Raw genomic sequence first — 24,720 nt, forward strand, 5'->3', positions numbered from 1 at the left:
GCTTGATCCGGAAACGTGTAACAAGGTCCACTTTGGAAGATGTTGAATGACCTCAATTTTATGTGCAAAAAGTGATTATTTTCCTTGTTTCTCCTTCCTCAGTGCAAGCACACTGATTTTGTCGAGCCCACGGGGAAAATCACGTCAGGGCTGACCAAACGCACTCGGAAAAGGGCCAAATGCAAACCCAGGGCCACATCTCGGCCCGGCACAGGCACCCCAGGGCAGCCGCACCAGGGGCTCGTGGTGGGCAAGGGGCTGAGGGCCTGGACCAGGACCAGGGACCCGGGCCGGCCGGGCAGCAGTGTGGGTGGGCTGTGGACAGAGCCCCATGTGCTTTCAATTTGGGAACGGAAATGCCCTCGAGGCTGTAAATACACGTGGCCTGGACCCCGAGGTGAGGTGTGGGCGTCTCTGGACACCTCTCGTGTAAACAGGGGTTGTTTAGGAGATTTCGAGGAGGAACCGGTTGACCCTAGTTCCCAACCAGCAACTAACAGCCTGCAGGGGGGCCCTAGCCTGGTGAGAAGCGGGGGAGGGGGTTGTCCCCCAGTCCTGCCAGCACTTTCTCACCTTCTGTATTTACTGAACTCACTTGGATGGAGGCTTGTTAGTCGGGGTTTTGTTGTTTTGTGTGTGTGTGTGTTTTAAAATGTTTGTATTGGTTTTTAGAGAGAGAGGAAGGGAGAGGAGGAGAGAGAGAAAAACATCAATGATGAGAGAGACTCATGGACCAACTGCCTCTTGCCCCCACTGGGGATGGAGCCTGCAACTGGGCATGTGCCCTGACGGGGGTCAACGGTGCAGGGAATGGTGCTCTAACCAGTGAGCCCCCCGGCCAGGGTGTTACTGGGGATTCTTGTTGGACTTGCAGGATAGCGTTTCGATTCTGCCCCTTGCTCCTCGATGGAGTCCAGGGTTCTGCCCCGGAGGCCCTCGTGTCCCATCCTCTCCTCGCCTTCAAGTGCACGTTCCGGGAGCAGGGTTTTGCCCCTTTGCTCAGTGCCTTGTTCCAGGACCTGCCAGGCACTGGGCACCGGCTTGCTGAGCGGAAGAACCACGTTTCTGGCTTCAGCTCCGCCGTGAACTGGCCTGGTGAGTCTCCGTTTAGAATTCTCAGTCCTGACATCCGTTACACGGCCGTCACCTGGGCTGGGGTTTATGTCACGGCCCGAGATTCCGCTCCGGAGCGCGGGGACCTGGCGCTGACACCTCGGCGCCCGCCTCTGGGCTCTGCCTCCGCAGGAGCCTCACCCTCTCCCGCCTGTGGGCGGAGGTCACAGCTCTGCGAGACCACAGCTCAGCCAGCGGGTCCGCTGCGTTTTCACGAGGAATAACGGGGAGCCAGGGACTGGCGGAGAGAGCGGTGGTCTCACCGATGCCTGACCGTGGCCTGGGGGAGGGATGAGTTTGCTGTTTCCGTGGACCGGGAAGAACTCGTTTCTGCGCAGACGCCGCCGTGGTCAGACCACCCCCTCAGCATGCCCAGGAGTCCCGGGGCCCTGCTCACTGCCCCACGCCCCGCGCGCAGCTCCGTCTGGTGGCTTCAGCGTGCGTCTCCGCGGCAGGACGAGGAGGGTGTGTGGTGGGTCTCAATCAGGGGGAGGCAAGTACAGGCCCCGCAGCTGCCGAGTCTCTCCTGCTGACCGCCAGGCGCTCCAGATGTGCCTGCCGCTCAGGCTAAATATAGACCACCCCCCACCCTTCCCCGGCTTCCCAGCCCGCAGGGGGAGGCCAACATCCCCCTGGTTTCCCTGCAGCTCACCCATAACTGTAAACCACACCATACGTTCCTGCTCATTCCTAGGACAATGAGTGTGTACGTAGCGGCCTCAGCACAGCATCCTCTGCAGAACAACTAGCACCACACGTTCCTCTTCCCTGCCCCACGGAATCCCCGCCTGCACGCTGCTGCCCGAAACGGCAGGTTCAGGTGGGAAGTGCCCCCCAGAGGGTGGAGAGGAAACAGAACCCGCCCCACGCCCCACCGTGTCCCCGAGTCCTTCAGGGCAGACCGAGACCCTGCAGACCTGGCGCAGGGCCCAGGGAGGATCCCCCACGGACACACGGCGGAGAACACACCACCAAGAACATGCCACCGAGAACATGCTACTGAAAACCAGAAAAACAGGCCCTCAGTCCGGGGCGGCTCGTGACCGCGAGGCGATGGCCAATAAGTAAAGGAGGTGCTGGGTCTAACGAGCTGGAGCCACGGACATGCTCCATGTGTGTACACACGTGTGTACACCTACTTTACACGTATGCTTCCAACGATAATGATAAGCAGCCACAAAAGCAAAACAAAACCATGAAAACGTTCACCGCACAGTCTCCCGAGCTGTTGATGGTGTGAACTGCTCACACCCACACCTTCTCCGTGTGACTGGCCGCACGGGGTCAGCGGGAAAGGCTGTGGGCTGCGCGGGGACCGTTCACGACAGAAACAAGCTCTGCTGGAACGACCTCCTGAGGAGCAGTCCAGCACACACATGGCCTGTACACAGCGGTGTTGTTCCCCAGTGTGCATGGGGTGGGACCGCACACAACGGGACCCCGGGTGCCTTCAGGACAAGGGGCGGGGCACAGACACTGTATTTCGCGTCTGGGTGGCGTCAGAGGTGGCCTGGGGGGCAGAGAAGGGTCACCACACCGTCAGCATGTTCTCAGGATTTTATGACGAACCAGGCTCCACGAGGAGCGCCAAGTCCACGCCCCCCAGGCCCTCCCGAGCGCGGGAGGGGCGGTGCTGGCTGTCTGTGGGAAGCCCCTGCTGGGGCTGTGTCTCCTTGAACCAGAACAGACCACAGGTCTAACGTGCAGCGGCTCCGCGGACACCGGGATGACGGGAGCAGTGCGGGAGCTGCCTTCCCCGATGCTCTGCACAGATCCTAGCACATTCCTAACATACCAGTAACGTATTAATGGTGAAAATCCGTAACCGATACAAGTTAAACATTAAACAATATTTCTGTATAGCGCAGAATGTCTCCCTTTATGAAAGGTAACTGTTCTCGCCAGTAAGAGTTTACTTACATCGGTAAGGAGCAGAGTGGATAAACAAATGTAATGAATCAAACATGTAGAGAATATGCATCTATTTTAGAATCTTTGGGGGTAGTTAATATTCATCTCAAATAAAATAGATACCTTATGGAAAAGAGAAAGTGATTTGTAGTTAAAACATTAGAGCTTTCTACTGTTTATAAACTGAAAGAAAGAAAAACACACACCAAAAACCCTTTCCCATCTCACAACACAAATCTACAGTAGATTAAACACAACTTTCCTCTCTCTGCTGAGTTTTCCTTCCTTGATCCCATATAGTTTTCTCAAAAGACAGCAAAGCTAAGTCATATCTAGCAAAATAAGTTATTAGTTATTTTTTGCCAATAATGTTAAAATATAATTGATTGCTTAATTTTCTCTCATCTTTTTTGGAGCCTGCATAGTAGAAAATTGTTCACTTGCTAAAGAAGGAAATTAAATTATTTAATATAAGTATATTACCTCTTGTTGCCTGAAAATAGATGGTGAGATTCATGGTGATTGCTTCAAGTGACTCACTAGCTCCAGCTTTTTATGGGAACATTGCGCTTTGTTGTTTTGGTGACAATCACAGAATTACATCGCTTTAGACTTAACAGACAACCCAAAAGGAAGCGGAGAGTACGCGATTGGGTAAATTTTCGTCTAAGCCAGTCTGCATGTAGTTGGCTTTGCCTTAACCAGCACAGACGATCAATTTAGCCAATCAGCTGTGGGAACAATACCCATGGCTCAGCTGACTGGAGGGCTCCCAGGAGCCACCCTGGCAGCACCCTGCAAGGAGAGGCTCGGTGGAGATTCTTAATCAGTGCACTCCTTATTAAGTAGAAAAGTCTATAAAAATTATTTCTACAAAAGGAAGGATACCCAGGCGGTCTTTTCAGCACAGAGCTCTGTGGAAATGAGTGACTTTACACAGGATGGTCTGGTCCTGCTCGCAGATTCTCTGATAATATATTTATATTAAGAGGTAATATATTTATATTAAATAATTTCATTTCCTTCTTTAGCAAGTGAACAATTTTCTACTATGAAGGCTCCAAAAAAGATGAGAGAAAATTAAGCAATCAATTATATGTAAGCCCCAGCACAGCGCCCGCGAGTTGCTGACGCCTATGCACATGGCACCCAGGACCAGGCTCGGCCCCTCACAAACTGCGCACAGGGAGAGGGTCCTACGAACCACCAGCGAGGGGAGATCTTTCTTACCAGGATATTTTAGGGGGGAAAAGTGGCTTTTGATTGTGTCGAATACTATTTAAAAGAAAATATTGCATGTAAACTTACAATAATTAATTTGGGATAATTTATTTTTCGCTGCAGCAATATTTCCCCTAAAAACAGTTTTACACCAAAATATTTTACAATAGAAACTCAACTGGCTGGAGCCATTCGCCCCTCCTATAGCCCGGCTACCTAGGGATGCTGAATGCTCACCCCGGGGTGGGGATGAGGGGTGGAGGGGGTAATGGGGGTGGAGGGGGGTGATGGGGGGTGGCGGAGGATGGAGAGGGGTGATGGGGGGTGGAGGGGTGATGGGGGGTGAAGGTCGGTGGAGGGGGGTGATGAAGGGTGGAGGGGGGATAATAGGGGATGGAAGGGGGGAGGGGGTGATGGGGGAGGGGTATGATAGGGGTCGAAGGGGGTGACGGGGGTGGAGAGGGGTGATGGGGGGTGAAGGCCGGTGGAGGGGGGTGATGAGGGGTGGAGGGGGGTAATAGGGGATGGAAGGGGGAAGGGGGTGATGGGGGGAGGAGGTGATGGGGGGAGGGGTATGATAGGGGTCGAAGGGGGTGATGGGGGTGGAGAGGGGTGATGGGGAGTGGGGGGGGAGGTGGAGGGGGTGCGGGGGCGGTGAGGCTGGTCACTAGGCGGCGCTCTGCAAAGAGGCCCCTACAGGTCTTACCCCCCCAGAGGCGCTGGGAAGGGAAAAGCATTCGTCCTATCTCCTAAGATCGGTCTGATGGGAATTTTTACTTTTTCTTGATACGTCCTGGCGGGAACGGTCCCCTCTCGGTCTGTCGCTGGGAAAGAAACGCTCCGGGAAATCAGACATTTGCTTTCCAGGAGCAGCGGCGTCGTCGGGAGGGTCAGGGCCGCTTCCTCCCTCGCCCCCCACGGCCCACCCTCCGGCCCAACTCTGACTCAGTAACGGCCTTCGGGAGGGACGGAGACGGGGAGACGGGGAGACGGGCAGGGGGAGGCCGAGGGCCCTGGCCCTGCGGGGTCTCAGAGGGGGAAGGGGAGGGGGTGATGACCCGCCTGCCCCCGGTCCACCCCCTCCCCTTCCAGCGCCCCCCGCCTCCCATCGGACCGGGAGGGCGGCCGCTCCTGCCCAGAAAGCGCCAGGGAATGGGAAGCGCAGCCGGGCCACGTTTTACAGGAAAAAGGGAAGCGGCACGTGGCTGAGCTCCCCCGGAGTCCGCCCGCATCTTCAGACCCCAAACTTCGGGGAGACGCGGCTGCGCGGGGAGGGGAAGGGGGGCTCCTGCGGGCGTGTCCGGTCCGAGGGGACTCCGGGGAGACGGGGTGTGGGCGACTGTGCGCCCCGAGCCCCCTGCCCCGCAGCCCCCGCCCCCCGTCCGACCCCTCCAAACCCACAGACGCTAATTGACTTATTAAATGTCAGGCAATCAGCTCCTCTTTGAATCGCTCCGAGATCCACATTGAGACAAAAACAGATCCAGTTCCTGGTAGAGGCGGTCCCTCCGCTCGCAGTGACAGGAACGGAGGTACATGGGGGTGGGGAGCAGAGGGGAGGAAAAAGGGAGAGGAGGAGGAGGGAGAGGAGGAGGAGGGGGAGGAGAAGAGGGAGGGGAAGGATGGAGGGCAGGGAGGATGCGGGCGCTGGGGGTGGAGGTGGGCGTGGGGTGTCTGACGAAGATCCGCGCGGGGGGGACGCGCTCCGCCGGCTTCTAATTAAAGCGCGGAGCCCTGGGACCGGCCTGACGCCGCGGCGCGGGAATAAGAGCGTCGGGTCCGAGCCGTGGGGCAGCGCCGAGCGGGCAGGGCGCGTGCGGTCCCGGTGCTGCGCTCCCGGCCGGGCCGGGCATGGAGTAGGAGGAGCGGCGGACCTCGGCATCGCCGCGAGCACCGGCGGCCCCGCAGGTAGGCGGCCGGCTCCGGGCAGTGGTCCGGGCAGGTAGGCGGCCGGCTCCAGGCAGTGGTCCGGGCAGGTAGGCGGCCGGCTCCGGGCAGTGGTCCCGGGAAAGTCCGGGCCGGCGCCGCCCAGCGCCCAGGGGTCCCGGGTCCTGGCCGGGGGGACGCAGCGAGGTCCTGGCGGGCGGAGGTCGGGGACCTGGGGTAGGGGACTTGGCGGGCGGAGGTCGGGGGCCGGGGGATCGGGGGCCTGGGGTGGGGTGCCCGCCGCACAAAGGGGCGGCGCAGCGGCGGCCCGAAGAGGAAGAAAGTTTGGCGACGCCCGAGCTCTCGTGCGGAGGCGCCTTCGGGCAAGTTCCGCGGGGCCCGGGCCGGGGCCGGGGCGGGCGCTCGGAGGAGGCCCCGGTCTCGCATCCCCGCGGGTGGACCTCAGTCCGGGCTCCCGGGAGACCTCACCCTGCGCCCGCCGTCGGGCCCTCCTCCGCCCGCGGGGCCGGGACAATACGGGGCGTGGGTCCGTGGAGGTCAGAGGAGTCCTGGGGGTTCTGGTCGGCGGCCTCTCCTGGAGCCGCCGGACCCCCGACTTTTTCCCGATCCCCCCACAGCCCTTCCCTCCCGCCGGCGAGCCGGGCGCACGGACCTCCGCCGCGGAGCGCACGATGCGCGGGCCCGGGCGCCCCCTCCTCCTGGCGCTGCTGCTGCTTCTGGGCGCGGCGGGGCCCGGCCGGGGCGGCCCCGAGCCCCGCGGGGAGGACCCGCAGACGCTGCTGCGGCTGCTGCTGGAGATCATGCAGGAGCTGAAGAGGTTCCACGCGGGGGAGGCCAAGCGCCTGCACCCCCCGGGCCCGCGGGACGCTGCTCCCGGCCGCAGGGAGGCCGCCGACTACGCGCTGGACCCGGAGGAGCAGCATGCGGGTGAGTGCGAGCGGCAGACGGAGACGGTGCGGCTCCAGCGGAAGGGTCTTGGGGAAAACGAGTTTTAGAAAGGCAAATGCGTGTCGATTGTTAACATAGGAAGAAAGTAGGGAGCCCGTGCATGGTGCCTCACGGACAACCATCCAGAGCCCACTTCCCACGCGGGTTGTCACCTGGGCGGTGATTTCCGCCCAGACCGGCCTCTCGTTTTGGAAAAAGACATGTTTCCAGCGATTTTAACAGAGGAAATGGCCCAGCCTGCCCCGTGCAGAGCCCACAGAGCGCCTGCCCGGGAGGGTTCCCAGGAAGCAGGCGGCTTGCACGTTCCTCTGACACAATTAGGTCAAACGGGAAAGGTCAGTGCTAGCCTGGCTCAGGTTGGGAGCCAATGAAGACTGACGGGGGTTGTCTGAGCCCCGTGTGGCCCACATTCCTGCTGAAATAAAGGGGGACCCGTGATCAGCCCTGACCAGTGCAGGACAGGTGAGTGCAGGTGCATGCCTGACTGAGAGCAGCCATAGGCTGGGCCAGGAACCGGTTGGAAGGGGGCTTCCCCAGGAATTCTTATTTTTAAAAAAAAATACTTTTTATTGATTTTTTACAGAGAGGAAGAGAGAGGGATAGAAAGTTAGAAACATCAATGAGAGAGAATCATCGATAAGCTGCCTCTTGCACAACCCCTACTGGGGATGTGCCTGGGACCTTTCAGTCCTCAGGCCAATGCTCTATCCACTGAGCCAAACCAGTATCGGTCCCCAGGAATTCTTTTACCTCAGAAACCAGGCTCACATCCTGCTTTCCCAGATAAACTGTGCATGTGCGCAGCTTTTAAACAGGTGATTTGAAGGCATTTCATCCGTTCTCTAAATATATTCTAAGAAAAAACAAAATTCTATCGTCCCCTTTTTGTTTGAAGGATGAGGATTTCTTTCTACGACTTGGGGAGGTTGTGGAGAATTGATTCCTAAGCTCTTCCAAGATGAGCATGCCTGGAAGTGACTTATTCACTGGAAGCTAAATCTCAAAACCAACTAGACACGTGATTTTCTCCCCTTTTAACTTGACGGTCACACCCCGTCCTGTGGTGACCAGGTGACACTGCAGGTGACACTGAGCTGTGTGGGTGGTAAATGCTGTTTAGAGAAACGTGATGCCAGGTGTTCACATGTAGCATGTACATTTGAACATGGCAGGAGGCTCAGGCCTGTTTTGTTTGGTCAGGTGACAGGTGATGCAGATGTTCCGGTAAGTTCCTTCAGCATGTGTCAGGTCACTTGAGAGATGCTTCTTTCAGGCAACACAATAACCAACTTATTTCCCCTCCAACAGAAATCGTTCCTCGAGATCTAAGGATGAAGGACAAGTTTTTAAAGCATCTCACAGGTAGGTTTCCTCCCCACCCCTCCTGTGCCCGTCCTGGTACCCAGGAGCCTTACACCTTCTCTCCTTCCATCCCAGGTCCTCTCTACTTCAGCCCCAAGTGCAGCAAACACTTCCACAGGCTTTACCACAACACCAGAGACTGCACCATCCCAGCATGTGAGTGTCAGCCCAGCTGCTGGGGCAGCGGGGGTAGGCGTAGGGGGTTTCCTCGCCCTCCCAGATTGGCTTGCCTCCTAACACTGTTCCCTCAGCGGTCAGGGCCAAACTGGAAACTGGTGACATTCTCTGCAGTTCACCAAGGGTTTGAATGGGTACCGCTCATTCTGCTCACGGATTTTCATCTACACAGCTGCGCCAACCAAACAAACGTTAGGAGTAACTAAAGTGCCTACTGTGCACTGGGTGAGAAGAGGTGATGTGCCTGCTTCCCTGGGCAGCGATACCCTCGTCACCCAGGAGTAAACTGCCGTTTCAACCAACTGCTCTCCCAATGGCTTCGTCACTAACTCAGACACGCAGGCCTGCCCTTCCCGGTCCTGAGCTGCCGTGCGTGCTGGTATTTATCCGGGACAGCAGGCACTTCATTTCCCCACAGCGGCTCCTGTGCTGTCCACAAAGCAGTCACTATTAGGTAGCAGGACATGCACTAGAGCCCTAAGCCGTTTTCTTTGGAGGGAGTACAGCTTTCATTGGCTGGGGGAAGCAGGGCAGTTCACAGATACCCCATATTTTACCAGCTGCTTTCAGCGTGACCAGGGGGCAGAGGAGACCTGCCTGTCCTGCCTTAAAAAAATAAGCATGTGACAGGAAGTGAGTTTTTCCAGCTAGGCAGCAGTTATCTGAATAACAGGTGTCACTTAAGGAGCTCCTTGTTCAGACACATTCACAAAACCCCCAGGAGGCCGAGAGCACCCCAGCTCCTGCAGCTGACGGGGTGACCCCCAGGCAAACAGCACACCTCACACCCTGCCATATGGTCTGGTACACCTCACCCCTGCATTTCCTTCCTCTGAGACAGTCACCTGCTGTTTGAGAATTATTAACCAGAGGCCCTCCCTTTATTGTTTAAGTGTGTGCCTACTTTTATGTTAAAGGCTGCCTCACAGTAACAGGACCAAAGACCTAAAGTTGGAAGTGGCCTTTGGGCCATTATTTCTATCCTTCCAATTGGGATGAGGAAAGAGGCCCCATACTTGGGCTGCTTGTGCACAGACCACACACTCACTGCAGACCCTTCACTGGGCATCACCGCAGCCACCACGGCTCCTGGTCCCCCACAGGCAGAGGCCTGTCTGTCAGACCCAACCTCGCTCTCCTGGGTGTCGGAGGTGGGAGGCCAACACCTGTGCACTGCCTAAAGGTCCCTACCTGGGTCCACTCCCAGCCAATGCCTGCAGCTGGACCACATCCCGCTGCTCTGGGCACCTGGGAGGTTGTGCTGAGGGACTGAGGCCTCTGTCCTTGGTGTGTCCTGGTCCCAGAGCTCCCGGAATGGGAGGGCTTCAGGTCCTACCCAGACCAGGGCAGTCTGCGCTTCAATAAGGTCCCAGGTGGACACACAGGTTGGAGAACCTGTGGATGGAGTGGAAACGCATGCACAGGTGATGCTAGAACCGCCTGTAAAAACTACTGCTGGTGGGAGTCTCCAGGAACCGAGGGCCCAGCCTCCATGGAGACCATCGTGTCCTCCGAACCCAGTTACCTCCTCCTCTGGCTTCTCAGGGCACCTTTGGGGTCTGAGTTACCTGCTGGTGTGACGTGTTGTCCTTGATTCATTCCTTCAGTTTCCAGTTAGGAGTAGATTCTCCCACGTCTAGTGGGACTCTGTAGCTTGAGCAGCCAGCCCCCTGTGCAGGGTCCGGCTGGCTGCTGGGGGGAGGGAGGCAGCACCTGAGTTAGGGATGACAGGGCAGTGGGAAGGACCAGGGCTTTAGTCTGCACCTGATTTGCCGATGGCCGCACTCTACCTGGGTCTTTGTGCTCCGCTACCTAATGTGACCCACTTTAGAATTTCATGCAGGAGGCACTATGCTATGAAGTCGATGGGACTCAGTCTGCACAGGATCTAAACGTTAGGTAACAACAGCACAGGAAGCCATCTGCTAGGGAGTGAAACTGATTATTCCCAGGAGCCCCACACAGCCTCCTGGTTACATCACCTCCCCTCTGCCGCCGGACGCCGAGTTATTACATCACAGCTAGGGGCCCATGGCTGCAGTGAGGGGGTCCATTGCTCCCAGGGAACTCAGGAGACTTAAGGGAGTTCAATGGCCTTAGCAGTTGTGTGGTTGTTGTAAATGCCATTCACTGGGGCTACCTGGGGACTGATGAATCCGGGGTTTCTCTCCACTCAGACTACAAGAGGTGTGCCCGGCTGCTGACCCGGCTGGCTGTGAGCCCCGTGTGCATGGACGGATGAGGTAAGCTCCACACACTCGGCTGGGGCCTGGAAACAATTCGTGGGGCTTCAGGAACACTCAGAACGTCAGTAAAAGGTGCCCGTCCTGGCCCAGTCCCAGGCCGCCCATCAAGTACTCATGTGATGCCATGGTTGGCGCAGTGTTTATGTGAAGCTATTTCAGCACACGAGTCAGTGTGCACAGTAGGGTGCACATATGAAGTCACACCTGCTCACTCCTTCAATCGGCACACACTCACACCGGGCACAGGACCTGGAATACCTGGCCCAGTAACGCTGGCTTGTCATCCCTAAAACGATGCCATGCCGGCGGCTCAGGACCAAGCGGAGGTCAAGTGCTGCTTCTTGGTAGCCTTGCAGATGCTCACACTGAGGTCCGGGCCGCTCAGTCTTGCCCAGGATGCCCCCTGAGCTCTGAGGACCTGACAGTGATGGCAGGACCAGACATCCACCGTGCTCTCGGCAGTCCTCGCACCTTCAGCTGGGCAGGTGTGCAGTCACCGTACCTGAGTTAGCTCCCACGTGAGGGGCAGAGAACCGTGTGTGCACAGATTCCTCATGTTTACAGATGTCATGTTACATGACTTAGAACACAGGTCTTCTGGGGCTGGTAACGAGAGTGACAGCCCCATGTTTGTTTCAGCAGCGAGCGGAACACAAGGGAAACCAGAGAAGTGCCTTGGAGACCAACAGGGACACAGATCCTACTACCTTCACACACACGCCCCGAACAAGAGTTATTTTTGCAGACTCCCGTGATTCCTTCAGTTTCGTATGTTGACACTGTTTGCGACACCTGACAGTGAGCCCGCCTTTCCCTTAGGAAGCGAGCACGCATTTGCCAGCCATACCACGCATGGACAAAGGCACCTCACTCTCCTGGTTGGGTGAAATCACAGAGTATTTCTTTAGATTTCAAATATAGATTTGAAACTATATTTTCATATAGCATATGGTATGATTTAATATTTTTGTTAGTTTTACAATTAAATTCCCAGATATTATTTGGAATTGCATGGAAAATTTTTTTAAAAAGATGACTTCAGCCATGCTTTGGAGACAGTGACGTGTAATCGTGTGCACAGCGATGTCAATTCACCTGCCCTTTGTGTGATAAATGTAAGATAGGATCTGCCTACTGTGCAGTATGTACATACTGTAAATAAGGCCAGTAATAAAGTGTTTGTTATAATAAAATCTTAAAAGTGACTTTTACTTTCTAACACATCCATCGCTGGGAATGATGGTGTACAAATCGATATTGGCTGCATGCCAGAGGCATAAAAGGCATAAACAAGCAAAACGGAAAGGCTGTGCATTTTTGTAATCCACAGTTATCATAGTTACAGTGAACGTTTCAATGTCTGCTGTACCTGTAGCTCCCGTGTGACTAAGCTTGACTGCCAAGCAGCTCCAAGTTTTTATAGGCACAAATCTGACTGGGTCAATTTAAAAAGACAAGTGAATTTGGGGAAATTTCTCTTTATGAACCCCAGTCTAGGGACAACGATGTGGAAAGTCCTGGAGTTTGAGTACCGCACCTGATGTTAAACATTAAAAACAAACGATAGGCATTCATTGTGAACATCGAGGGACAGGAGAGGGAAAGAAAGCTCTGCTTCCAGCTTCAGAAGCGATTTCTGGAAGACCGGTACATTGTTTGAAGTGCTCGCTTAATCATAAGTTCTTACTGGTTAATTACAGAACTTCTCCAGTCTTCACTTTTTAGGGATCTTATCAAACTCTCAGTCTACCCTCTCAAGGGCCTGGATGGCCTAGGAAAAGCTTTCATGGTGACTCGAGAGGAATCCCGCCGTCTCCTGCCCTGGCCTCCCCTCTCCCAGCCTCTGCAACCCTGGTGCATGGTGGGACAACCACCTGCTCATCCTCAGGCACAAGGGGGGTTCAGGACGAAGCACCTGGCCTGGGACCCTCATGACGCTGCCGACAGAAGGCTCCCAACACCCAGGAGAAGTAGGCAGCCTTCCTCTATTACTCCTCCAGGAAGCGACCCCAGACTCTGGTGGGGGACTGCCCTGTGACGGAGACAGAGCTAGGAGTGTGTGGACAAAGTGAACTGCCGCCCAGGAAACCGTAACAGCCACTCAAAGGGTCAGGTGAGGACACTTGGGCTGTAGGGGCCTTGAACTTTTTCCACCAACAGACATAACTGTCATTTTCACCCTTGTCCTTCCTAACACCAGAGGTAACTGTCTATGGCATCACAGACCATGTGGAAGGGAGAATCAGAGCATCCTTTCCAATTCTTCACTTGTCAATAAAAAAGCAGGCAGACAGCAGACTTACATCTTAGTTGTATTTTTATAACTTCCCCAATTTATTTTGAAGTCTTCTCTAACATGTAGCCATATGAATTTTAGATTAGTTATCTGAAAGAACATAGAAATTACCTATAAATTAAGCACTGAAGAATACGTATCACCACATCAATATTTAAGCATGCCAACATAAAATTTTTCCAACTCTTACCAACCACAGATAAAGCAGCTAACAAGTGTCCTTTCTGGATGTAACTGTGGCTCAAATGGGACAAATAAGCGGACTCCCTTATGCTACAAGCTAGACAGAAACTAGGAAGGATTGCTGTTCCATGAGCCTCTTTCCTACAAGTGTAAATGGACACCCTCCTTGGCTGTGAGCCCTCGGGAGGGCCCTGCTGCCCGGGAAGGGAGTGCCGGGACAGGGCGCTCCTCCTCATGTCGTCCAGACTCGGGGAAGAGGGAGGGCAGGTGACTTACGAGGCTCACATGCTGACAGACGGATTAGGTTGTTCTACTAGATCATCTGTAACGGGAGCCAAGTGGGAGGCCCCACTGGTGTAAGAACACTTCATGTGCCCCATAAACTGTCTGAGTCAAAGGTATTTATTCTTTTGCAAACAGAACCACTGATTTCCATCTACAATTATTTTTAAAGTAAGAAACAGTAAGTGGACGGAAGTACCAGCACTGGCCTTGAGCTACGGACGTGGCCCTCGGCTGGGACGCGGGGCCGGGCACCAGCAGGCGCAGGGACGGACGCACTAGTGGGCCTTCTCCAGGAAGGCCCTGCAGCACCTCAGACACTGCTGGTACACGGTCTCAAAGTCAGACTCATTTCCCTAGGAGGAAAGACAAATAACTAAACCTGGGGAACAAAATGCCCGAGAACCTCAGCATGTCACTTGTGTGGCTGGACACAAAGCTGGTGGTCCTCACACTGGCCCCGTGTGGGCAAGGCCCGTACTCACGTAATAGGGGTCTTCAATAATGAGCTGTTTCTGAGGATCGTAGCTCCCAAGTAGTTCAATTTTAGCTTTGCTGTTATTGACTTGATGACTTTTTCGAGTCAAATCTCTGTAAAATAGAAGCGGTAACTTAGCTTTCTGACCAGTGGTCTCCGGTTAAGCAGGGACATGAGCCAGGGTTTTATGGAACACCAGCAGCGGCAGCCTGATCCGCACAGCTCGTAAGGCATGGGACCACGACCTCAGGCAGCCATCTGTCAGCGGCACAGCAGCACTGTCTCCGGACCTTTCACACCAAACCTCATCCTCAAATCCGAGCACAGCCCAGGACTCCCCGTGAATCCCATCAGACACTTGCCTCAGGGATTAAACAGAGACATCCATGGGAGCTAAGCCCTGAGGGCTGTCAGCCCCGGAGATGCTGGGTCCCTGTCAGCCTCACTGCTCCCTCGGGGGTCTTGGCCTCACTGCTCACTCCTGGGCCTGGGCTGCACCTGAGCTGGGACAGAACTTGGCACCCCCCCTTAGCCCTCACCTGCTGCAGGAGGAAAATCAACTTCGCTGGGCTACATGGCAACACATCTCGCCTGAGCGTGGAGCTGTCATGGGGCGTGTTAGTGTCTTTTTTTTTTTTTTTAAATATATTTTATTGATTTTTTACATAGAGGAAGGGAGAGAGATAGAGAGCTAGAAACGTCGATGAGAGAGAAACATCGACCAGCTGCCTCTTGCACACCCCCTACTGGGGACATGCCCGCAACCAATGTATATGCCCTTGACTGGAATTGAACCCGGGACCTTTCAGTCCGTAGACCGATGCTCTACCGCTGAGTCAAACCGGTTTCGGCAACGTGTTAGTGTCTTAACAGACCATCTCCCTAAAGCGACCCAGGCTCATGTGAGGCACATGGCAGGACTCTGCTTTCCTGAGCGGAGGACACACCCACCGAATTTGTGAGCCTGGGCCCTCAGCGCCCTATGCACGGAGTCCCCGCTAAGATGGGGCAAATATGTACACCTACCGGTTTCGGCTTTCACACCCAGAGCTGACAACATATTACATCAGGGTCAGCCATTTTCATCAAATACCTTACGGCTTCAGGTGGTTGTTTTTTAAAACCAATTAAGGCAATCAACAATTTAAATAGAGTAAGATGTTTTCTGTCAGCCTCAGTTTTTTTTGCACAGGGGTGGGGGGTGTGAGATGAGAAACAATAAAACACCACACTGTCCAGGAGTGATTGCAGCCACAGCAAAGCCACTCCTCGCGAGCATGGAACCGCACCGCTGGGAAAACTGCCCACACACCAGCTGCCCTCCGAGTTACAGGCGCTAACTCAGCTGTCCCCATCTGAGCAGTGTCTCTGTAAATATGCCCACAAGACAACTCTAAGTTCCTCTCTGAATTCCTTACTATTCTGAATAAGGTAATTCTGTAAACGGTGGCCATCACTATCTAATAAAAAATTTAAGATAATAGAAAAGTCACTTGGACAGCACACTACTTGGCCTGTTACTGGGGTGGGGGCTGAACAGAAATATCCTTCAGAAAGTTGATTACCTCAGATTGCTCTCATCCATACACAGAATATAATCGAACGTGACAAAGTCTTCTTTAGTAACCTGAAATTACATAAGAAGTCAAAAACATAGTACTTATATTTATACCAATCAAGCCTAGAGATTACAGAGCAGTAAAAAAAATTTGCTATATTAAAATCTATTACTCAAAAATTAAATTTAGGGCAATTTTAAATGAAAATAGAGTTAACTTATTTCCTAAAATTATATTGCAAAAAAATATCCCTTATAATAAAAGGCTAATATGCAAATTATCTCCTTGGGAGTTTGGCCACCCACTATGATGTGTGTTGACCACCAGAGGGCGGCATGGAACGAAGGAAGGCTCTGGCCAGCAGCCGGCCCTATCAGATCACCATCCAGGCCTAGGGACCCCACCCGGGCACTAATTTTGTGTCTCAGGCCTCTAGTTATATTATAAAGTTCCCGAATAAATATGAACAAGTATAATATGTAGACCAAGAGTTTATACTTCATCTTCAATTTCTTAGTAACAATGCAGAATTCAGTTAACATCAAAATGTCATACACGCACAAATGAAAATGAAAACACAATGACCCAAAAATCTATGGGACACAGTGAAATCAGTCTTAAGAGAGATTCATAGTATTACTGGCCTACCTCAAGAAATAATAAAAATCTCAAGTAACAACCTAACCTCACACCTAAAGAACTAAAAAAAGAGCAAACAAAGCCCAAAGTGAATAGAAGTAAGAAAATAATAAAGATTAAAGAAGAAATAAAAGTAGAGGCCAAAAAATAATAGAAATAAAACCAAGAGTTGGTTCTTTGAAAAGATAATCAAGATTGACAAACCTTTATTCAGACTCACCCAAGGTTAAAAGAGAGGACCCAAATAAATACAATCAGAAAGGAAAGGAGAGAAGTAGCAACTTACACCAAAGAAATACCAAGAATTGTAAGAAAATATTATGAACAACTATATGTCAACAAATAGGACAATCTGGAGGAAATGGATAAATTCCTAGGAACATACAATTTTCTAAGATTCAGTCAGAAAAAAATCAGAAAATCTAAACTAGTAACAAAATCAAAGTAATCTAAAGCTCCCAACAAACAAAAGTCCGAGACATGGCTTCAAATCACCTATTCTTCTCAAATTATTCCAAAAATTTCAAGAGCAGAGAAGGCCCTAAAAACTCATTTACAAGGTCAGCCTTACCCTTATTCCAAAACCAGAAAGAAACATTTCTAAAAAAGAAAAATGCAAGCTAATATCCCCAATGAACACAGGCAAAAAAATCTTTAACAAAACATTTGCAATCCACATTCAGCAATACATTAAAAAGAGCATGCCCGGTGATCAAGTGGGATTTATTCTGGGATGCAAGGTTGATGTGATATTCACAAATTAATAAATGTGATACATCATAAACAAAATGAAAGATAACAATCACAGTCATATCAACAGATGCAGAAAAACTATTGACAAAATCTAGCACTCATTTATGATAAAAAAAAAAACTCAGCAAAGTGGGAATAGAGGGAACATAAAGAGGGCCATATATGACAAACCTACAGCTAACATCAACACACACACACACACACACACACACACAGAGTGGCTAGATTATGTGTTCAGAGATCATAATCTGGCCACTCTGTATATATGAATTTAACTACGGAGGTAAAAGACGTGTACTTGGAAAATGAAAAAACACTGCTGAAGAAGACAGAATAATACTCCATGTTCATGGATTGGAAGAATTAACATGTATATTACCCAAAGCAATCTAAAAATTCAACCCGTATCAAAATACCAATAGCATTTTTAACAGAACTAGAACAAATAATCCTAAAATTAATACGGAACACAAAAGACCCTAAATAGCCACAGCAATCTTGAGAAAGAACAAAATTGGAGGTATCACACCACCTGATTTCAAACTATCAACAAGGCCTTAGTAATTAAAACAGCATGGTACAGACACAGATCAATGGAATGGAATTGAGAGCCAAGAAATAAACCCATGCCTATAGGTAAGTTAACATTTGACAGAGAAGACAGGAACATGCAATGGGGTAAAGACAGATGAGTCAATAAATGGTGCTGGGAAAATGAGACAGACACATGCACAACAATGACAACAGACCACCTTCTGATGGCAGGTACAAGAATAAACTCAAAATGGACTGGACTAAATGTTTTCACTGTAAGATAGTTAAAACCACAAGATTCTAGAAGAAAACAGGCAGTGAACGCTGACATGGGTCTCAGCAGTATGTCCCCAGGGAAAAGACAACAAAAGGCAAAGTAAACACAGGGGATTCCATCGAATTAAAAAGCTTTTGTGCCACAAATAAACCGTCAACAACAACAACAACAAAAAAGCAACCTACTGAATGATAAGGTATTTATACATGATCTATCCAATGAGAGGTTACTATCCAAAATACAGGATGAACTCATACAGCTCAACATCAATAAAACAAACAATCCCCCCCCCAAATTCCCAAGTCTGGGTATATCCAACCTGGTCACACTGATTCTGGGTGTGTGTCCAAGAGAACGCACACTGGTGTTCCCTGGAACACACGCACACACACCCACAGCACAGAGCATCACTGGAGCCACCGTGTCAAGCAGAGGCAGACCTGAGCTGCGTCCAGCTGTCAGGTGCCAGGCCCAGCGTGACCACGAGACCAGCCACGGGGGCCACCTGCCACAGGGGCGCAGTGGGAGTCAGGCATGAGCCACAGGAGTCCAAGACAGGACCCACTTTCCCGGTGACTCTGGAGGAGGGGAGCAGAGGCCTGGTCATGCTGTAGAAACGTACTGACTCTGGTGCTCATGTCAGAGAAGTTTACTAAAAAGAGGAAAGAATGTCCAGTAACGTAAACATCTCCACAGCGCGAACCGGATGTGAGTCTCCGCTCGCTCAGGAGCACTGCCTGCGCCCATTACAAAGAAAAACCATCTACGAGCATTCTCTTTATTAAACCCGCCCAGGGAAATGAACCTTCTAAGCAGCAGAAAACAACAGTTCTCACACAAGTGGTGATAATGACTGAAGAGAAAACCTATAAACATTAGCGAGATCCTAAAATTAAAGATCTAATGTGCCACTGACTTATAAAACATATTTACTACCACTAGCTTTTAAACTAGCAGCAAAGTTTTAAAAATTTGAGGAAAAAAATTTAATAACAAGAAAAGAAAAAAGCAAAAACAGGGTATATGGGAATACTATTTCTCAAACTGGTAACTGTTGGTATTTTTAAAAAAATAAAATTTCTAGCTTTGATTTCTTAAAAACCAAAATACCTTATATATTTAAAATACATTCTTTGTACCCACTGTTAGTATATAACAATGCATGAAAAACCATCAGATCTCAGTGAAAAATAGGAAATATGAAAGTATGATTGCTCATAATTCTGAAGAACTCCTCAAAATATGTCTACATTCTTTAAAGAGCAAAGTGTGCGAAAGCCTGACCAGATCAGATGGGCAAATGAGAAAATTCACCCCTCTGTCCAATGAAAATTCCTGTTAGGAAAGAGTACGGTCCTTAAGACAGGTAATTTAAACAGTAAATTGCTAATACAGAGTCATATGAAACAGCCGGAAACTGAGTTCACAGATCTGCCTAAACCTCTCTAAGCCAAAAATAATGTCTGACTAATTCCTGAGGCATCGTTTTTTAAAACATACATTTTTTATTGATTTTTTTACAGGGAGGAGGGAGAGGGATAGTCTTAGAAACATCGATGATAGAGAAACATCGATCAGCTGTGAGGCATCATTAATATATTAAAAGTGTTTCTAAGACAATTCTGTTTTGTGAATTTTCTAGCTCACAACCTTAATGTTTTTATTAAAGTGATGATGAAATAAATCCCAGCTCTCCATGTGAAGCTAGGTAACTTTAGATAGTTTATTTTCTCTCCAGAACTCACTTTCTTGATCTGCAAAATGGGTTTACCAACTAGTCCCTTCCCTAAGGGCAATGAAGAGGATAAAAATTGTGATGATCAAATTAAAACCACAGTGTAGTGTGGGAAAGCAAACTGAAAAGCTTTTCAAGATTTAGTATAACAAGGATTAAAGTTCTGATTCAAGCACTAATACTAATTCATAATTCTTGCATTGCCATCCATACTTTTTGAAATGTAACATATTTGATGACTGATTTTCAAAGCATTCAGCTCCTTGCCCCGAAGCCCATCTCGGGACAGGGCCTCCTGTCCTCAGATGCTAACCTGCAGTCCTGTTGGCCTGCGGGGCCTGACATTCCCTTAGGTTGGTTACAAAAGGAAGAAGATTTTAGCCAGATTTTTAAAAATCCACTGAATCTCCATAAAATAATCAGTTCCTGCTGAGTAAGGTGTGAGACATTCTGAAGGACCAACCTCTCTAGGAGCTCCCCCCCGTGGTACGTAAACCTAGGACCCTGCAGTCCAGTAAGCTGTCCACTGATCCCAGGGGTGATTACGTTAGTTAAATGGGCCACACGGCATCACGTCAAGTGAGCGGCGGTCACCTGCCTCCCCGGAGGGGCAGACACAGCGTACCATCCCCATCACCACAGGTTCTACTGGGCAGCACTGGGAACCTGAACCCAGACAACCCAGTGCTGGCGTGCAGGCTGTGCACCCACAGCGTCAGCATGGCCTGAGGCTGCTGAGGTGCCTCTCAGATCAAAGCGCCGGGTATAGACTGAAGGACTGCACTCCAGCAACACCCCTGTGAAGGGAGCAAGTGTCTCAGTGGCTCCTGCCTAGGCCCTCCTCGGGACAAATCAGTCACTAATTCTGTTCACTAAGTAAAGTCCAAGACCCCAGGTCTGTGGACCAGCAGTGAGATGGAATGGGTGTACTGCTGCAATCGAAAGACCATGAATAAACACATCAACAGGGAAGTCTGGTTAAGCTCTCACAGCCTCCAAAGCTACGGGCCTCTGCGTGACAGACATGGAAGTTAAGGGAGATCTCTTCTACCTGTCTTGCTCTGTGGGCTGTGTCGATGCCATGATTTCTTAGGCAGCTCACAGCTCTGGGATCTGGTGCCCGGCCCACGTTCCAGGCAGAAACAGCACTGCTGTCAATGACCCACTGTAACACAAAACACACGCGTGAACCTTCAGGTTCAGGTACGGTACCTGCCGGGCAACGTGACTCATGGGGACACCATGCTTCTTCATGCAATTCTGCCCTCGATAATCAGGAGGGTTTCCTACTTCGTACGTGGAGGTCGCTGCACTGTCTATCCTCCACTGCAGGAGAAAAAAAATTTTTTTCGCCATTTCCTGCCCCAAAGGCATTCAGGTTGGCCTCTCTAAGACAGCAAACAGCTCTTACCTTATCTGAAACGTTTTGATCAGTTACAAGTTTCCTGAAAACGGCCTCAGCGATGGGTGATCGACAGATGTTACCTTAAAAAAAACGGGAGGACAGAAGTGAAGGTCAGGTTGGAGGGAGGACAGGTGCTGACTGCCAGCACAGGGCCCGGTAGGCCTCATCACACCTGCCCAGGGCGCGCCTTCCCGGGAGAGCATCTGTTTGGAGGCCATCGCCCTGCCCGTGGAGGCAGAACCTGTGAGCATCAGCTGGCCAAGCCCAAGTTCAAGGGTCTGACACCCACGGTTCAAGCACTCAAAGCACCAATGACAAAGACAGTCATAACCAAAGTCAGTCTTCCAGGTTGCTATCAATGACCCTGGAGTGGGTCATGAAATCAACTTAGTGGGTAGTAACCAATTAATGTTAAAATGAAATGCAACAGCTAAAAAATAAAGCATTTTCAAGTATATTGCACTTAACAAGGATGACTACTATTTCATGAAAGACACACTGATGTGCTTAAGCATGAGGGTCAGCACAGACTTTCATTGCACCCTGTGTGTGTGTGTGTGTGTGTGTGTGTGTGTGTGTGTGTGTGTGGAGTCCTTGCTGAAGGGCTGGACCCAGGAGTCGGCCTGAGCCACAGACACGGCTTCTAGGCACCACGTGGGGACCTCCAGGGCCACCCTCACTCAGAACAGCTGTCCACAATTGTGGGAGTCCCACAGGTTAAATAACCCTTTAAGAGGACTTATTAGCATTCCAGAAAATGCTATACTTATAACTGCACTTTTATTTTAATAAAAAGTTAAAGCAGAACCAGGCAAAGTTAAGGAGCATACAGCAGATCCTTGGAGGGTTCCCAGCAGAAAGCTTTCTGGTCTCAGGGACACATCGCCCCCGTCATCAGCGTGAGCCCAGGATGCTCGCCAGGCTTGGATGCAGAGGGTGCGCTGGGTTCTCGTTAAGGAGCCATGACCTCTAGATTATCAGCCTGAGGGCTGAGTTATCGCCTCTGTCCCCCATGCAGGGCAGGGTGCTCCCTGAGAACAGACACTCCTCCCAGGAGCCAGGACAAAGCCATCCCTTTTCTCAGTCACAGGGGAAAAAGATAAAAGAAAAAATTTTCTCTCAAATTATCTCCACCATGTGTATTCAATGTATTCACAGAGATACAGTTAGCTACAATAAAACAGAAAAATCAGTGCTGGTGATGGGAGCACAGGAAAGAATTCTAAAGAGAACAAACAACCTCAGAAAAAACCTGGTTATCAGAAAACAAGGAAGATGAGAGCGGATCTTTAAAGACTGAAGAGGACCTTAATGGACACCGTCTGGAAAGGGCACTTGAGTGAGGCGACTGGATGAATGGGCTTTTTCCACACTTTCCCCCCAGATGGCTACTTTTACAGCAAGAAGGTATCTGTGTAAGTGTAGGTAGAAAAAAGATCACCACTGTAAAGATTAGACGTCAAAGTCCTACCTAAGAGAGCAACAGATACGAGATGCTTGCTTATACCTCCCTCAACTGACATCACTAAACTGACATGTCATGTAAGGGAGAGCTTGTCGGGAAAACACAGCACAAGGTCCACCTTCAAGAAAGTTGGGAAAGTTATGTCATCTTCAGATTCCTCTAGAAAATTTATATATATATATATATATATATATATATATATATATAAATTTTCTATTATATATATATATATATATATATATATATATATATATATATATATTATAGATTTTTTACAGAGAGAAAGGGAGAGGGATAGAGAGCCAGAAACATCGATGAGAGAGAATCATCAACCAGTTGCCTCCTGCACACTCCCTACCAGGGATGTACATGCAACCAATGTATGTGCCCTTGACTGGAATCGAACCTGGGACCTTTCAGTCCGCAGGTCGACGCTCTATCCACTGAGCCAAACCGGTTTTGGCTAGAAAAAAAATTTCAATCTACAAAGTCTCAAATTTGCTTTTTCCAAATTAGAAGCATAATATGTACTTATTCAATACCTTCATTTCAAGGTAAGAGACTCAAAAAATTTTAAATTCTCCAAGGGCAGGCGCTGCATCTGTCCCACCCAGGGAGGCCCCAGCACCCAGCACAGTGTGTGACACACACATTGAGTTGTTGTCAGAAAAAGTCCTCTGACACCACGAATATGGTGAATATGGTATCATCTGCAACCGTGCGGGCTGTGGCACAGCTATCTTACAAAAACATAAAAACATTTAATATTCTTGCCAAACGAAGGAGTTCGATTCAGTGAAAAGCATGTGACACTCTTTACTTTAGTCTGAAAAAGGTCCAAGTAGAGGCTCTGAAGGAAGGAGATCTGTACGCTTTAGAAACAGCGCCCACTGTCCCAGGCACAGGTCCCAGGTGAGATGGGGTTCATCACCCCACATCCTCATCGGGCTCGATGCATCCTCCCTCCCAGCCGGTTGGTCCCCCTTGCGGCCCCGCCCTGTGTCTAATCTCAGCCCAACAGCTGCTCACGTCCTCCGAGGAAGGCTTCTCCAGTCCTCCTCAGACCTGGAGCAGTGGACCAAAAGCCACCACCTTTGCGTACAGCCCACGGAGCTAAATATAATTTCTACATTTTAAAATACATTCTAAAAACCCTCAAAAGTAGAGGAACCTCTTGTGACATGAGAAAATGGTACGGAATTCAAATCCCAGTGTCCTTCAGTAAAGCAGCTGGATCCCAGCCATGCTGGACCCTTTATGGGCGAGGGAGGGCCTGCAAAGCAGAGACAGTTCACAGACTCCGGGCCCCACGCCCTCGATGCACACCGGGCAGTAACCCCGCCTCCGCACCGAGAAGGTGCTCGTAAGCATCCATGGGGCGGCGAGAAGCGTCACCCGCCCCCGCGAAGGTACAGAGGAGGGTGCTTGCGCAGAGAGCTGGGAATTAGGTCTCCCCTGTTTTTACACAGAAACTCCAAACCCGTGCAGTGCCGCTGCCTTCAGCTCAGATTCATTCCTAGGCCTGGGCGTGGACATCACCAGCTAAGGCCGCGCAGTGCTGGGAGGAGGCAGCAGGAGGTCCCCCCGCGAGGGCTGACAGGGGTTCCGGCAGGACCATGGGAAGGACCAGGCTGGGAGACAGGACAGGCGAGGGGAGGCGAGGGGACAGCCGTGCAGACAGACCGGGCCGCGGCGCAGCGCTGCTCGGAGGGGAAGCGGGGCGCTCGGCCCACCCTCGGGACCCGCGTCCTCGCCCAGCGCGCAGCCCCCAGCGCACAGGGCCCACCCAACCCCCAGGGCAGTGGGGCCGGGGCTAGAACCGCACGTCTCACCCAGACACACGAAGAGCACCGACTTCGGTGCCTGCTCAGCCATCTTCGCGCGCAAACACGGAGGCGCCCACAGACCGCGTAGGAACTGTACAGGCGCAGCGCATGCGCACTCTGAGCGGACTGCCCCGTGCGCCTGCGCCGTTCGACTTTAGAGCCTCCGGGGGCGAGCCTGCGAAACTCGCGCCTGCGCAGTGGGACGTAAACTACGCGGCGGGAGGCGGGGCTAATGGGCCTCAGGGGAGGGACGGAGAGGGGCGGTACTGGGCGGGGCGTTGGTATAGCCTGGTGGGCGGGGCCTCGGTGCGGGGCGTTGCCATAGCCTGGTGGGCGGGGCCTCTGGCAGGTGGAGATGGGCAGGGCCTCTGGCGGGGTGGAGAGGGGGCGGTGCTACAGACTGGTGGGCGGGGTCTAGGGGAG

The 24,720-nt window shown here is 51.3% G+C and overlaps 2 protein-coding genes across 5 annotated transcripts; one reads left to right on the plus strand and one right to left on the minus strand.

Moving 5' to 3' along the window:
* The first annotated feature begins 6,803 nt into the window (after positions 1-6,803).
* On the plus strand, positions 6,804-12,058 carry ALKAL2 (ALK and LTK ligand 2). 2 transcript variants are annotated; one of them, XM_036439388.2, is made up of 5 exons: positions 6,804-7,059; positions 8,389-8,442; positions 8,518-8,598; positions 10,797-10,862; positions 11,505-12,058. In XM_036439388.2, the coding sequence occupies exons 1-4, from the start codon at positions 6,804-6,806 to the stop codon at positions 10,859-10,861; spliced, it is 456 nt and encodes a 151-aa protein (XP_036295281.1). In that variant the 3' UTR covers position 10,862; positions 11,505-12,058. The 2 variants fall into 2 exon arrangements, with proteins under 2 accessions (XP_036295281.1, XP_045438192.1); XM_045582236.1 differs by having other exon boundaries at positions 11,508-12,058.
* Positions 12,059-13,164: 1,106 nt separating this feature from the next.
* Positions 13,165-24,458, minus strand: ACP1 (acid phosphatase 1). Of its 3 annotated transcripts, none has more exons than XM_036439390.2 (6): positions 24,304-24,457; positions 21,013-21,086; positions 20,653-20,766; positions 15,670-15,731; positions 14,112-14,217; positions 13,165-13,982 (listed from the first exon to the last, which is right to left on the minus strand). In XM_036439390.2, the coding sequence occupies exons 1-6, from the start codon at positions 24,344-24,346 to the stop codon at positions 13,905-13,907; spliced, it is 477 nt and encodes a 158-aa protein (XP_036295283.1). In that variant the 5' UTR covers positions 24,347-24,457; the 3' UTR covers positions 13,165-13,904. The 3 variants fall into 3 exon arrangements, 2 of the variants coding, with proteins under 2 accessions (XP_036295283.1, XP_036295282.1); XM_036439389.2 differs by lacking the exon at positions 20,653-20,766 and adding an exon at positions 20,814-20,927 and having other exon boundaries at positions 24,304-24,456; XR_004988231.2 differs by lacking the exon at positions 13,165-13,982 and having other exon boundaries at positions 14,143-14,217; positions 20,653-20,927; positions 24,304-24,458.
* Positions 24,459-24,720: the final 262 nt, after the last annotated feature.

The sequence above is a fragment of the Pipistrellus kuhlii genome, unplaced genomic scaffold (genome assembly GCF_014108245.1).
Source record: "Pipistrellus kuhlii isolate mPipKuh1 unplaced genomic scaffold, mPipKuh1.p scaffold_m20_p_150, whole genome shotgun sequence".
Lineage (NCBI taxonomy): Eukaryota > Metazoa > Chordata > Mammalia > Chiroptera > Vespertilionidae > Pipistrellus > Pipistrellus kuhlii.